Source organism: Hippopotamus amphibius, chromosome 7 (assembly GCF_030028045.1).
Source record: "Hippopotamus amphibius kiboko isolate mHipAmp2 chromosome 7, mHipAmp2.hap2, whole genome shotgun sequence".
Taxonomy (NCBI): domain Eukaryota; kingdom Metazoa; phylum Chordata; class Mammalia; order Artiodactyla; family Hippopotamidae; genus Hippopotamus; species Hippopotamus amphibius.
Window position 1 is genome coordinate 16,069,188 of NC_080192.1, and position 13,849 is coordinate 16,083,036.

Here is a 13,849-nt window from a genome sequence, read left to right on the forward strand (position 1 = left end):
CACAAAAACAGAAATATAGATCAACGGAACAGGATAGAAAGCCCAGAGATAAACTATGGTCAACAAATCTATGACAAAGGAGGCAAGGATATACAATGGAGAAAAGACAGCCTCTTCAATAAGTGGTTCTGGGATAACTAGACAGTTACATGTAAAAGAATGAAATTAGAACACTCCCTAACACCATACACAAAAATAAACTCAAAGTGCATTAAAGATGTAAATGTAAGGCCAGACACTATAAAACTTCTAGAGGAAAACACAGGAAGAACACTCTTTGACATAAAGCACAAGATCTTTTTTAATGGAAATAAAAAGAAAAATAAGTAAGTCAGACCTAATGAAACTTCAAAGCTTCTGCACAGCAAAGGAAACTATAAGCAAGACGAATGGGAGAAGATATTTGCAAACGAATCAACAGACAAAGGATTAATCTCCAAAATATATAAACAGTTCATCCAGCTCAATATCAACAAAATAAACAACCCAGTCAAAAAATGGGCAGAAGACCTAAATAGGCATTTCTCCAAAGAAGACATACAGATGGCCAAGAGGCACATAAAAAGCTGCTCAACATCACTAATTATTAGAAAAATGCAAACTAAAACTACAATTAGGTATCACCTCACACCAGTTAGAATGGGCATCAACAGAAAATCGACAAACAGTAAATGCTGGAGAGGGTGTGAAGAAAAGGGAATGCTCTTGCACTGTTGGTGGGAATGTAAATTGATACAGCCACTTTGAAGAACGGTATGGAGGTTCCTTGCAAAACTAAAAATAGAGTTACCATATGACCCAGCAATCCCACTCCTGGGCATATACTCAGAGAACACCATAATTCAAAAAGACACATGCACCCCAATGTTCACTGCGGCACTATTTACAATAACCAGGACATGGAAGCAACCTAAATGTCCATCAACAGAGGAATGGATAAAGATGTGGTACATATATACAATGGAATATTACTCAGCTGTAAAAAGGAATGAAATTGGGACATTTGTAGAGACATGTCATACAGAATGAAGTGAGTCAGATGGAGAAAAACAAATATCATATATTAACACACATAAGCAGAATATAGAAAAATGGTACAAATCAACCAGTTTGCAAGGCAGAAATAGAGACACAGATGTAGAGAACAAACATATGGACACCAAATGGGGAAAGCGGGGTGGGGGGTGGGGGTTGGGGTGGGACGATTTGGGAGATTAGGATTCCCATCCATACATTACTAACAAGAAAAAAATATCAAATTGTATGCTTTGGATATATGCAGTTTATTGTATGTCAACTGTATTTCAATAAAAGTTCTTAAAAAAAAGAAAATCTACATATGAAAAACTTACAACTAGATCTAAATAAACATAACATCTATGTGTTTTTATCTGGGGTGGGAGTGGGGGGGGGGGGCATCCCTGCACCTGTGGTCACTGGACAAGTGAAGGTGGTCAGATCGCACGTGGGTTGAACCCAAAATTTGGATTTTAACTAACTGAGATCACTGACTACAGACAAACAATACACATGTATATCTATCATTTCAATAGGCACATGCATTTGCTCAGTTCATACGGTCATGGGATTGAGTCATCTACCCCCTCCCTCAGTTTAAGGAATAAAACCCAAACACTAGCTGCTTCCTCCCCTGCCCCCTGCCCACTCCCCCATACTGTAACATCCAAGCAGTGCTAGGTCAGAGTGGGCAGGGAACTGGATATTGTTGAGCCTCTCCCATGAATCAGCACTGCGTACATTCTATTTTAAAACGTCTGACATTCACCAGCACACTGCAAAGCAGGTATTATTGTCTCCACTTCATATACGAGAAAATCTGAAGCTGAGAAGAGCTAGGTGATGCGTCCAAGACTCGTGGAAGTGCTACAAGGTGGACATGGTTCACATCCATGTCTGTCTGGTTCCCCAGGCCCACCCTCTCTGGCAACCCTGGCACTATTGCCAGATGGAGCTGGGTAACTCCCTGTGGTGGGGACTGGCCTGTACACTGCAGGACGTTCAGCAGCATCCCTGGTCTCTACCCACTGGATGCTGGCAGCTTCCTCCCCCTCTGCCAGCTGTAACATGCCAAAATGTCTTCAGACATTGTCAAATGTCCCCTGGGAAGCACAACAGCCCCTGGGTGAGAACCACTGCCCTAGACTCTGCTTCTCCAACTGGAAAATGTAGTACTAAGAACATGAGAAACCTAGTATTTATAATTCCCTTTCCCAACAATTATACCCATTCATCAACATACAGACATTGCGTGTGGTACTGAGGACACACTGGTGAATGGGGCACATGTGGACCTTAACCTCCTGGAGCTTATTCCAATAAGCTCAAAATATAGGTGTCTTATACTCTAGTAATAGTTTTTAAAAATGACAGTTGTGGTCTGGGCTACCAAATAACATATGTATGTGTTTTCTGTGTACACATGGGAGCACGCAGGTATATCAATACATGTGCATGTAAAGTATAACTACATTCCTACATGTGAACCTTTTAAAACAGGACATTTTAAACTGGTGCACAGTAAACGACTCTGTTAGGAGACTACTGGTGGGCTTGCTCTTGCGCCTGTGAATTGATTTTTAATTGCTTGCTATTTTTTCATGTTAGTCACATTTATGTGATTTTGTTGACGCCTAATACCCCAAATTTTGACATCTGCCTATTGCTATATCTGAGAAATGCAATGCAGACTTGACAACACTACAAATGCTTTCCTCTTACCTGGTAAGAACAGCTCGTGGTCCCCTGGCCCGGGCGTGCATCTTATCGAGCACCATGTGTTTCAGTTTCTGATAGTACACGGGACCAAAATAGATGTATGCTTCCAAGGGCTCACTGCAAGAAAGATCAGAGTTTTAAGTTAAGAAACTAAGTTTGGGCTAACAAGAGACAGCCTTTTCTAGGACTCATCACCAGCAGGCCTTATTTGTTTATGAACAAGTTTATGACTGAATGAATGGGAGAGAGTGATTTTCAGTCTGCAGTGAACAAAAATGCTAGAACTGAAAATATAAAAGTACCATGGATGCAATAAAAGATGTACTGTTCAATCAAGAAATAAAAATTTATGAACACTGGGGTGCATGTATCTTTTTGAATTAGTGTTTTTGTTTTTTTCTGATGTATACCCAGGAGTGTAATTACTGGGTCATATCGTAGTTCTATTTTTAGTTTTTTGAGAAACCTCCAAACTTCCATACTGTTTTACACAGTGGCTGCACCAATTTACATTCGCACCAACGGTGTACAAGGGTTCCCATTTTTCCACATCCTCGCCAACATTTGTTATTTGTGTTCTTTTTGATGATAGCAATTCTGACAGGTGTGAAGTAATATCTCACTGCAGTTTTGATTTGCATTTCCTGATGATTAGCCATGTTGAGCATCTTTTCATATACCTAGTGGCCACCTGCATGTCCTCTTTGGAGAAATGTCTATTCAGTTCTTCTGCCCATTTTTTAATCGGGTTTTTGTTTTTTTGATGTTTAGTTGTATGAGCTATTTATATGTATTGGATATTAACCCCTTATTAGTCACATCATTTGCCATCTTAGGGTCACATCTTCTCCCACTCAGTAGGTCGTTTTTTCATTTTGTTGATGGTTTCCTTTGCTATGCAAAAGCTTTTCAGTTTAATTAGGTCCAATTTGTTTACTTTTACCTTTGTTTCCTGTGCTTTAGGAGATGAATTGAAAAAATTACTGCTGCAATTTATGTCAGAGTATTCTGCTTATGTTTTCCTCTAGAAGTTTTATAGTATCCAGTCTTACATTTAAGTCTTTAATCCATTTTGAGTTAGAGAATGTTCTAATTTCATTCTTTTTCATGTAGCTGTCCAGGTTTCCCAGTACCACTTATTGAACACACTGTCTTTTCTCCATTGTATATTTTTGCCTCCTTTGTCATAGATTAATTAACCATAAGTGTGTAGATTTATTTCTGGGCTTTCTATCCTGTTCCATTGATCTATGTGTCTGGTTTTTGTACCAGTAACATGCTATTTTGATTACTGCAGCTTTGTTGTATAGTCTGAAGTCAGGGAGTGTGATTCCTCCAGCTCCACTCTTCTGTCTCAAGATTGTTTTGGCTCTTCAGGGTCTTTTGTGTTGCCATACAAATTTTAAAATTATTTACAACTGCCAAACTATGGAAGCAACCTAAGTATCCATCAACAGATGAATGGATAAAGAAGATGTGGCATATATTGGGCTGGCCAAAAAGTTCATTAGATAGTACAGAAAAACCTGAACAGACTTTTTGGCCAACCCAATACATACACAATGAAATACAACTCAGCCATAAAAAAGAATGAAATTTTGCCATCTGCAGCAACATGGATGGAGTTGGAGGGCATTATGCTAAGTGAAATACATCAGACAGAGAAAGACAAATACTGTATATTATCACGTATATGTGGAATCTAAAAAATACAACAAATTAGTGAATAAAACTAGAGATCAAACTAGTGGTTACCAGTGGCGAGAGAACAAACTAGTGGTTACCAGCGGCGAGGGAGAAGGGGGAGGGGCAATATAGGGATAGGAAAAAAGGGTTATTATGGGATTATATGAAATTGTATGAAACTTTTGAAAATTGTAAAGCACTAGAGAATTTAAAGAATCGTCCATTCGATTAAAAAACTAGTGAAAAAAATTTTAAACAGGTTGTGAAACAGTGTGAACAGGACAGTCCCTCCTTCACTGCTGCTACCCTCATCAGACCCCATCCTTTCTTGCCTGGACCACTACAGACAATCCTCTAGTTGGTCTCCCTGCTTCCACTCTTAACCCTCAACAATCTGTTCTTCACACAACAGGCCAGAGTGATTCCTTCTAAGACAGAAATCACAGCAGGTCATTCTTCTGTTCTAAATTCCCAATGGTTTCCCATTACATTCAGAATCTGTATCACCCAAATTTTGTATCACGGCCACAAGGTCTAACACAACCTGGTTCCTGTCCACGTGACTCATTTTCTGTTCCCTTACCCCACCACTCATTCTAACTCCAGCAATACTGGCCTCTTCATTGCTCCTCAAATGTAGCAAACCCGTCTGCCTCAGGGCCTTTACACTTACTGTCCCCTCTGCCTGAAACATACTTCCACCAGGTATTCACATGGCTCTGTCAAACACTTCACCTCCTCAGAGAGATGCACCCTGATCACCTTCCCTAAAGGTGTCTTCCTCCTACCCCAGCATCAATGGTGCTAGCTCACTCTCTCAACTCTCACCTAGGTTTTATTTCCTTCAGAGCACTTGTCACCGTTTGGTATTAAAGCATGCATTTTATTTCTGTGATTATTGCCTGTTTTCCCCAAAAGAAGCTCCACAGGATAAGAACTTTGTCTCCTTGTCACTGTGGCCCCTGCATACAACTGATACTCAGTAAAGGTCTGTCACACAGCTAACTCATGAGCCTTTAGAAAAGCTGTAGTGGGAGTTTAAAAAGAGAGTGAATGTTTAAGAGCTTTGACAGTGGAAAGCTTTTTTCCTTAGTCTGGAGCAAGAGCAGCCAGGGAATTGATGCCTTTAAAATTTTTTAACTTCCTTTAAAAATTTTTTTCAGAATTTCCTTCCTCAAAAGAAAGGAAGCATTTACTATGCGCCATGTAACTCATGACTTAATCCACACCACAGTATAGGGAGGGAGAGACCGTCTTCCCTATTTTTAAGATGAAGAAATAGGCACAGAGGGTTAAAGAAGAGCTGGGGAGTGGTAGAGCCATTCAGACCCAGGGCTCTCCCTGCCACATTGGCCAGTCTTGGACCAAGTAAATTTGGGCCACAGCATGATGCAAGAGTGGAAAGAACAAAGGAAGCAACAGACATGGCAGAGAGGATGTCAAAGCATCTGCCCTTGCTTGTTTGGTAAGCACCTTATAACGCTTTCAGCATCATTAGCAAAGGCTTTTGCAGCTATCAAGCCATTCTGCTGGCTTAAGCACAACCATATTCTTGGAAGACACAGTGGAGTGGAAGGCACAATGGGCAGGGTGTCAGGAGACCCTATTCTTGTCCCAGCTCTGTCACAAAGTAATTGCGTGACCTCTTCATCTCAGTTTTCTTAGTTGTTCAACAAGAGGGTCTGGCTAAGTTCTTTCCAGCTTTAATAATAAATGATTCTATTCCTCCATTGTACAGTTCACTGCTTACGGTAGAACTTCTAGAACTCTGTCACCTAATGCCATTCTATCACTAACTGAATAAAGCCATATGCAATTTTTCCTCCTGGCTATGCTGAAAAATATGACAAGGGATGAAAGCTGGTGGGTGACTATGTTTGTAAGCCTTTTGTGGAACTTTCAGTTAACAACCTAAACCAGTGTTTCTCAAACTTTGCCACTGAGATAAATGGCAAAGAAATGAAAACACTTGGCAGGGGCGCTGGGGAATGTGGTGCAGACACAGCCTACAGTTGTACATAGGAAGCCCAACCCACCCAAATCTTCCACTAAAATTATGTTCAGAAGTTCCACCAAGTTGATTCACTGGTTTTACACACTTCCTGGTCAACTACTGCATTATTTCTGGATGAGAAGCAAAGACTAAAATGATCAGTTTAGCAATGACAACTATTTTTCTGAAATGGACCTTAGCTATTTCACTGAATCATTTTTGAAATGAACCATCACTCTTTTCCTGTAATGTGATTTTCTATAACATCTCAACTATGATACACCTAAAGAAATCCACATTATTACAGTCTGGGTAGCTCATTTGAGAAAGCAACCAATATTTTTTAATAGATTCAGATTTTGGCCATTTTGGTCACATCTGGATGGTCTATCTGCAGCACTAAAATCAAACTCTGTGCTCTCACACATGCTTCTGTGCTGTTTCACTTGTGTTCAAGCGGTTTAAAACCTTAGAAGGGTGGTAGAAATGCTCTGTCCCAGGGTTTCATCTGGCTTAAAATATGTGAGTGGGTCTTAATTTAAGCTACTGATTTGATCCTTTAAAATCATGTGTGAGTCAAGTTTGAAAAACTGGTCATTCAGGGTAACCTCAGAGACATCCATTTCTCCAGGGAATCAGGAAGACCCAGCGCTCTGCTTTGTGGACTGCTCTCCAGCTTCCCCTCAAGCTGCAGCTGCTGCCTCTCTGCTTCCCTGAACTTCCCAAGCTCCACCCCTTGTAAGATGTTCAACATGCTTTTCCCCTGCACAAAACACTCCCAAATGTCTCTTCTCATCCTTCGTATCTCCACTGAAATATCCACCTCCTCACAGGGGTCTTCTAACCTATTCTTTGTCTTCATTTCGGTGAGAGCTATTTGCACTTGCATTTATTTATTTCTAATCCTTTATTCAACAAACATTTATAGAGTGCCTGCTGTATGTCAGGCCCTAAGCTAGACACTAGAAATAAAACAGTAAACAAAACAGACAAGCCCTGCTCTCATGAAGGCCACGTTCTCGTTGGAGAGCACATAATGATATTATACGGTATACTTGATGATGAGTGCTGAAGAGAAAAATACAGCAGGAAACAGGCAATACTGAGCTGTAGTTTTAAAGTAAATAGTCAGGGTAGGTCGTGCTGAGAAGTTACCTTTTGTCTTATTTTTTAATGTCTAGTAACAAATCTCAATGGTCAGCCCTGTAGGTCAGGGACCATGTCTATTCTGTTCACTGTTATGTACTTAGTACCTAGCACATGTTAGGTGTTTAACAAACCATTGGTGAATGAATGAGCAAATGTTAGGCCTCTGGCTATCTGTCAGTGCACAAAGTATCTGATATTCATCATAGTAGTGCAAAGAAAGGCCGACAGTTAAGAGATTTTGTATTATATACAACGGATGTGTTCTTTTAAAGCTGTGTAGAAATCCTACTTCAGTAAATAAGATCTTTTCTACTTTTTAAATGAGAGCCTCATCAGCAAAACTGCACTCAATTTATCAGTTTTCTAAATTCGGATTTTCTTTTCTCCTCTCCCTGTTTCACCGACTGAGATATAACTGACACATAACATCACGTAAAGGTGTACAGCATGTTGAAGTGATACACACATACTGCAAAATCACTACCACCATGGCTGCCACGTCTACCATAAATCTGAATTTCCTCGTATCAGGTTTCTTAAAGGAGTAAAGCCGTATATCTTAAGGACTCTTATGCTTTATCATACTTTTACTATTATAAAATCATACTTTTTCTTTACAATCTCTAAACACACACTCACCCTGTGATGCCAGATGTAACATAGTCTTTTCCCAAGTAGTTATAACCATGGCGAACGAGATCCTCACACACATCCTTCACTTTACTGCCTCCAAACGCGGTGCCGTAGTGGAATCTGCCATCTAACACGCCGGCCTTGCCCGCCAACAGCTCGATTAACTTTCCCACCTGTGGGATGTGAACAGATTAAATGAGCACCTTCCTGGGGTATAGGAATTCTGTCTGTCTATTTAGCTCTGGCCTATTTCCCCCTAAAGGTTAATAATAATTAATAAGTGATAAATTAATAGTAGCAAATATTTATCCTCTCTTACTGTGACCTAAGTTTATGCCTCCAAAACCCCAATGGGATAGGTAGTATTATCTCCCTCGGTTTACATATGAGGAAACTGAGGTGCAGGGAAGTTAAGTGACTTTGAAGTCCCACAGGTGGCAGAGCCAGGATGACAAAACAGTAACCTCAGAAAGGGAGCTGCATTAGGTTTGATACAAGAGGTTCTCTTGCTGAGCAGTGAGCTCACCACTCAGAAGACTCTCTTGAAGGGAAGTGCAGGTCTTTCCATGCCCCCTCTGTCGAGGAGATCAGCCCACACTCTAGGTCTGGGAACCTATTTATTTGGCCAGAGGTCAAAGCTGCAGGATCCGATCTCCCCCACTCACTACAAACCAACTGCCTGCCTTCTTCCTTAAAAGCAGCACCTCTGAAAAACGTACTGACCGTCATTCGAGATGGGAAGCCGTGGGGGTTCATTATGATGTCCGGACAGATGCCAGAATCACAAAATGGCATGTCTTCCTGAGGAACGATCAAGCCACAAACACCTGGGGGAGAGAAGATTTCATGCCATGTAGAGCTGATCGGCAGAAGGGAAGAATACAGTACTTAACTGGGATCTCCCCGCTGCCATCTCTATTTCCGCTGCTCTCAAACCTCCTCCATGGTCTCTCTATCAAGAGGAACAAAAGCGATTTCCAATAATCCTGCTACACAAACAGTTCAAAAACAACTGTTCTTGCAGAAAGGCACTGCAGCCTGTGGAATGGCCTCTGGTATAATACACAAAGTGCCGTCAGGCTGCCTGCCCAACCTCTTGTGCCCCAGCGAGGGGAGAGCAGCAGCTTCTCTGTGCCCTGGCCCCGCCAACGTCCCTGCAACTGCAAGTCAGCAGCAATCTCACTCCTCGTCAGCCAATTCGTGATCTGCTACCTACTGTACCCAAGTCACAGGAATGTGAGTTCTCTGACCACCAAACACAGGACTGACTAAGCGAGGGGTGTGTTTAAATTGTGGTTTCAAAACCTGGGACAAGGAGTACTTGTGTGTGGCTGATGTGCTGACAGGTCTACCTACTGGCTGCCGAGCCCTGGCTGGTGGGCTGGTTTCTGCCAGGGCTTCCCTGGCAGAGCCTAAGCTGCCCTAAGGAACTGTAATTTCTATAGTTTACGGCACATTAGAAAAGTGACCTCTGACTGAAGTTGTAAAGTTGAACAAGAAGATTAAATACCAAATTATTCTTGGAGGAAAAGGCTACAATTAGAAATGGAATTCTAAGAATGAAAACAAAGCAAAACCCCATCAACTCTCTGCACTCTACTGATGGTCTCTTAAGTTAGTTGTACTTTATTACTCCCTAAGTGTTCTTCTAATCTATAAGGGATCTTATTGCTTAAATAGTTTTAAATTCCTCTGATTTCTTTCTTGGCAGGAGGACTATAGGGGTTCAATTTATATTGTTAACCACAATCTACATAATTCAGAATTAGAAAACTAGTGTACAATGGCATTGGACCAAGAAAAAAATGCTTTTATATTTCATAACATGAAATTTCTTTTCCTTTGTATACAAAGGTATCAACCATCTGCACCTATTGAGAAGAAACCGCTCTCAAAGAAAGGTTTCTTTCCTCAGTTTGATTTCTACATAATTACTCACACTATTTTAAAATAAAATTTTTGTGACATGTTATAACCACCACGATCTGAAGTCTAAAGAAAAAGAGCACCGTTTGCCGATTTGAGATCGGTTATCAATATTCAGATTTCCAGTGGCTGCCAACAACATGGTAATTAGGTTTATGAAGTTGAATTCTAGAGCATGTAGGTACTTTAACTGGCTTTTTGGTTGAAGTTGTATTGTTTATTATAAGGAACATATGCTTTCCTACCTCAAGCACAGAAACATTCAGTTCACTTTATTTCAAATTCAGCTACAATGTGTTAGAATTTAAATCAAGCAGAGTCTGTGACCCTCCTTTCTTCCCTCCAAAAATCCATCTTGTCCACACTGAAATTATCTGACAAAACACTAGGGCTACTGGGAAATCTACTCTGAAAGAGATCAAATTGTAAATCTAGGTGCAACCGACAACAACATTGTTTAGCAGTGAACAAAATGTTAAAAACAGCAATTCCTAAAGAGGCCAGTGCCAGGACGTGCTTGGGTGAGAATGTCACTTTGGCTGGTGAGAGGTGGAGGGTTCAGCTACATCCCTTAAAAACAAAACCGAAGAAAAGCCTCCGCACCCCTTCAGCAGCCGTTCACAGGGGGATGCTGGCGTCTGCTCAAGAGGAAGCTGCCTGTTCACCCCGGACAAGAGAAGGTGGGAGTGAGGTGCAGGAGGTACAGAAACCCACTGAGGAGCAGGACACACTCATATTGGGGGAGGGTAAGGAAAGAGATGATTTGCATTTTGTATTCTTAGTCTTAGTTGACACGTTTAATCAAGCAAATTTAACTTCATTTTGTTATTAAAATGAAAGCAATGCTCCCTCCCCTGAAATCTGAATCTCCAATAACTCTACTTGAAATCTGATTAATATTTGGTATAGAGCTCCCTTTCTTGGGAAGTTATTTTCTTATCAGCCCTTTTCTGATATTGTAACTTAAAAATACGTAAGTCACTTTCAGATCTTCTCATTCCATTATAGGAACTACTTTGGCCACATCTGAATCAAGGGCACCTGTAAGCCAAAAATTAAATCTCAGCTAACTTAAAATTACTTTAGGCTCTGAAAACCCTTTTATATGCCAAGATGGTTCCCATAGCAGACAGGCCTGTGTTGTTTGTTTTGTGTGAAAGTGAATGATAAAAGATCCATGAAATCGACACAGAAAGCCAGAACAGCAGAAAGAACTGAGGGCTCTCCATCATTGCGGCTTCTACCCTCTGCTGACTTGCGGAACAATGGAAGCTACACATCCAACTGCAGATCTAACACAGCTGTGCATTTCATTAGATGAAGAGCACTAGTGACACAAGTAAATAATTAACTTATTCTGGTCCGCTGACTGTGCTTATGAGACCAGTCATAGCTGACAGATTTTAATACAAGTTAACACAAAGAAACCATAATGAGCTTAGAAGTTAAAACAAAATATTTAGACAGAATTTGATGATCTCGAATCTCAAATTAGACAGATGATTTTTTAAAGTTTGTATTTTACTGAATTCATTAGGTGGGGGGAAGAGAGTTCCCAATGCTAGAACCAGACTTCTCTTTCTTTTTTTAAAGATATTTCTGTTTCAGAATTATTCGAATCCTTAATCAAAGCAGAAAGGGTTTTTTTTTTCTTTCTTATTTTTCAAGTGAAAAATTAAAATTCTGGTCTCTCCAGAGACAGAGGCATAAAAATCTCTTCCAATATTTAGAACTCTTAAAACTTATAGTTACTTTCCTTTAATGCTGGTTTAAAAATGTAAATGATATGCAGTATGCTTCAGTGTGTTAACACTCCCCTGGATCCTTGAAAAGAGGATGGACTACAAATAAACCATATCTAATGGAAGCTGTTGTGAAACAATTACTGATTCATACCTCAAATGCTTACACAGCATTTCAGATTTTAAAATAAAATTTCATCCCCTGGTTCATGCTGGTGTCTCAACCCCATTGTTTATAGCACAACCTCCTGGCAGTGAATTGCAAATACACCAGTTTAACAGGCCGGGAACACTTAATGCACTCATAGGGGCCAAATGGGAATTAGACCACAGATTACACTACCGAACTGTCAACAAACGAAAACAGACAAGGAAAAACTGAAACACAGCAAGTTAGAGCAGAAAGGTTCTAAAGATACCCAGTCAATAAAATATTATTCCATCGCCCTCAATCTTAATTTCAAGTTGTAGACAAAGAATTTAGGGAGTTCAAGAAGCCACAAGTCTGACTGCCAAGCCACATGGGAAAGTCAAATCCGGGGACCCACTGCCACGGTTCTCTGTGTCACGGCCCAGACACTGGAGGCTCTTGCACCAATTTGTTATTTCTATTTCTGCGGCCTCATAGAACAACACATAAATCATTTTTCGAATAGGTTTACCCAGCAAAAATCCAGTTAATCTGCTGAATCACTCTTAGAAAGTATTTCTAATTATAAACAGCAACTCACTTGTTCAAAAGTTATTTGTGGATTTTTTTTTTTAACTAGTCTTAGTGTAATGGATCCATCTTAATCCAAACATGAAAAAAAAAAAAAAAAAGGTAAGACGTTGGGGGAAAAAAAAAGGAAAAAAACTAAAGTGTTATATTACCATATAAAGACAGGCAAGTAAGTAACAACTGGCGAAAGACAACTGTAATAACACCTTTAACCTGAGAGCTGTTTTTGGTGTGACTTTAATGTGTTGAGAACCAACTAGCAAAGGGTTTTCTCTTTTGTTGACAGCCAAGTCTCCCCTTAAGATCACACTCTGCTTCACTTTTTAATTTTTAAAAATTTTATTTAGCAAGTCTACCTTCTATGTATAACCACTCTGATTAAATTTACCACTCTCAGGTTGATATATATTTTTACTCTTCTTTTTCTGAGTGAGAAAAGAGAGAATCATTTCCCTCAGTTCCCTCAATTCACACTGTGTGACAAGTGCTGTGATGGAGGTGGGTGTACAAAAAGGTTCAGGGACTTGAGAGGTGTCCCGTGCAGAGGAGCCTAACTGAATACTGACCATTAAAACACCTGGATAGTTCAGCTCACTACATTCTAATGCTCTAAGTGATGCAGAGCACATCGGGCAGTACGTCCTGCTGAGATAACACTAATCAGAGTCTAAACTGCCTACTCTTGCTTTCTGTGGGTACTGGTTCGACAAGACTATTTATTCTGCACAGTTTAACACTCTGTGCACTATGCAAAGGTGAAATGATCCTGCGATGCTTCTCCACCAGTCATAGTGCAAGAAGAGGGCTGGTGTTTAGTGAAGCCTGGCAGTAATGAGGTTCATAAATGGGGGCAGAGGGGACGTCACCTACAAAGGGCTCATCCCTTGAACGCTCAGACCTGTGTATGGTGGGACGTCAAGGAATCGGGTGACCTTAATTTGTCTCTGTGCTGTTCAACTGATATTGTTACCTTGGGGGTAAAGCACCCTTTCTGGTGAGCCTTAGTTGTTTGGTCTTTGCAATGGGAATAATTAGCACCTATCTCATGAGGCAACTGTGTTAGAAGAACAGATGCGCTAATGCCTGCGAGGTACTTCAAGGTCCTCAGAAAGAGGTGGCATCTAAATACGAGGAATTATTATTATATAAGAAACATAATTACTCTCAGCAGGAAGCAAACTAGCAAAGCAAAGGAGACCAGCCTGATGAATGGAAGGGGCAGATGCAGTTGCACTAACTGTGGCTGAAGAGGCCGAGAAGCAG

The 13,849-nt window shown here is 40.5% G+C and overlaps 1 protein-coding gene across 2 annotated transcripts in view; it reads right to left on the reverse strand.

Annotated features, from left to right (window-relative positions):
• The window catches only part of POLR3B (RNA polymerase III subunit B), a 128,127-nt gene that overhangs the window by 13,959 nt on the left and 100,319 nt on the right, over positions 1-13,849 (reverse strand). For both annotated transcript variants that reach the window (XM_057741766.1, XM_057741767.1), the window contains 3 exons: positions 8,921-9,024; positions 8,204-8,370; positions 2,740-2,853 (listed from right to left, as the gene is read on the reverse strand). In XM_057741766.1, the coding sequence (XP_057597749.1) occupies positions 2,740-2,853; positions 8,204-8,370; positions 8,921-9,024 (385 nt within the window). The remainder of the gene's footprint in view (positions 1-2,739; positions 2,854-8,203; positions 8,371-8,920; positions 9,025-13,849) is intronic.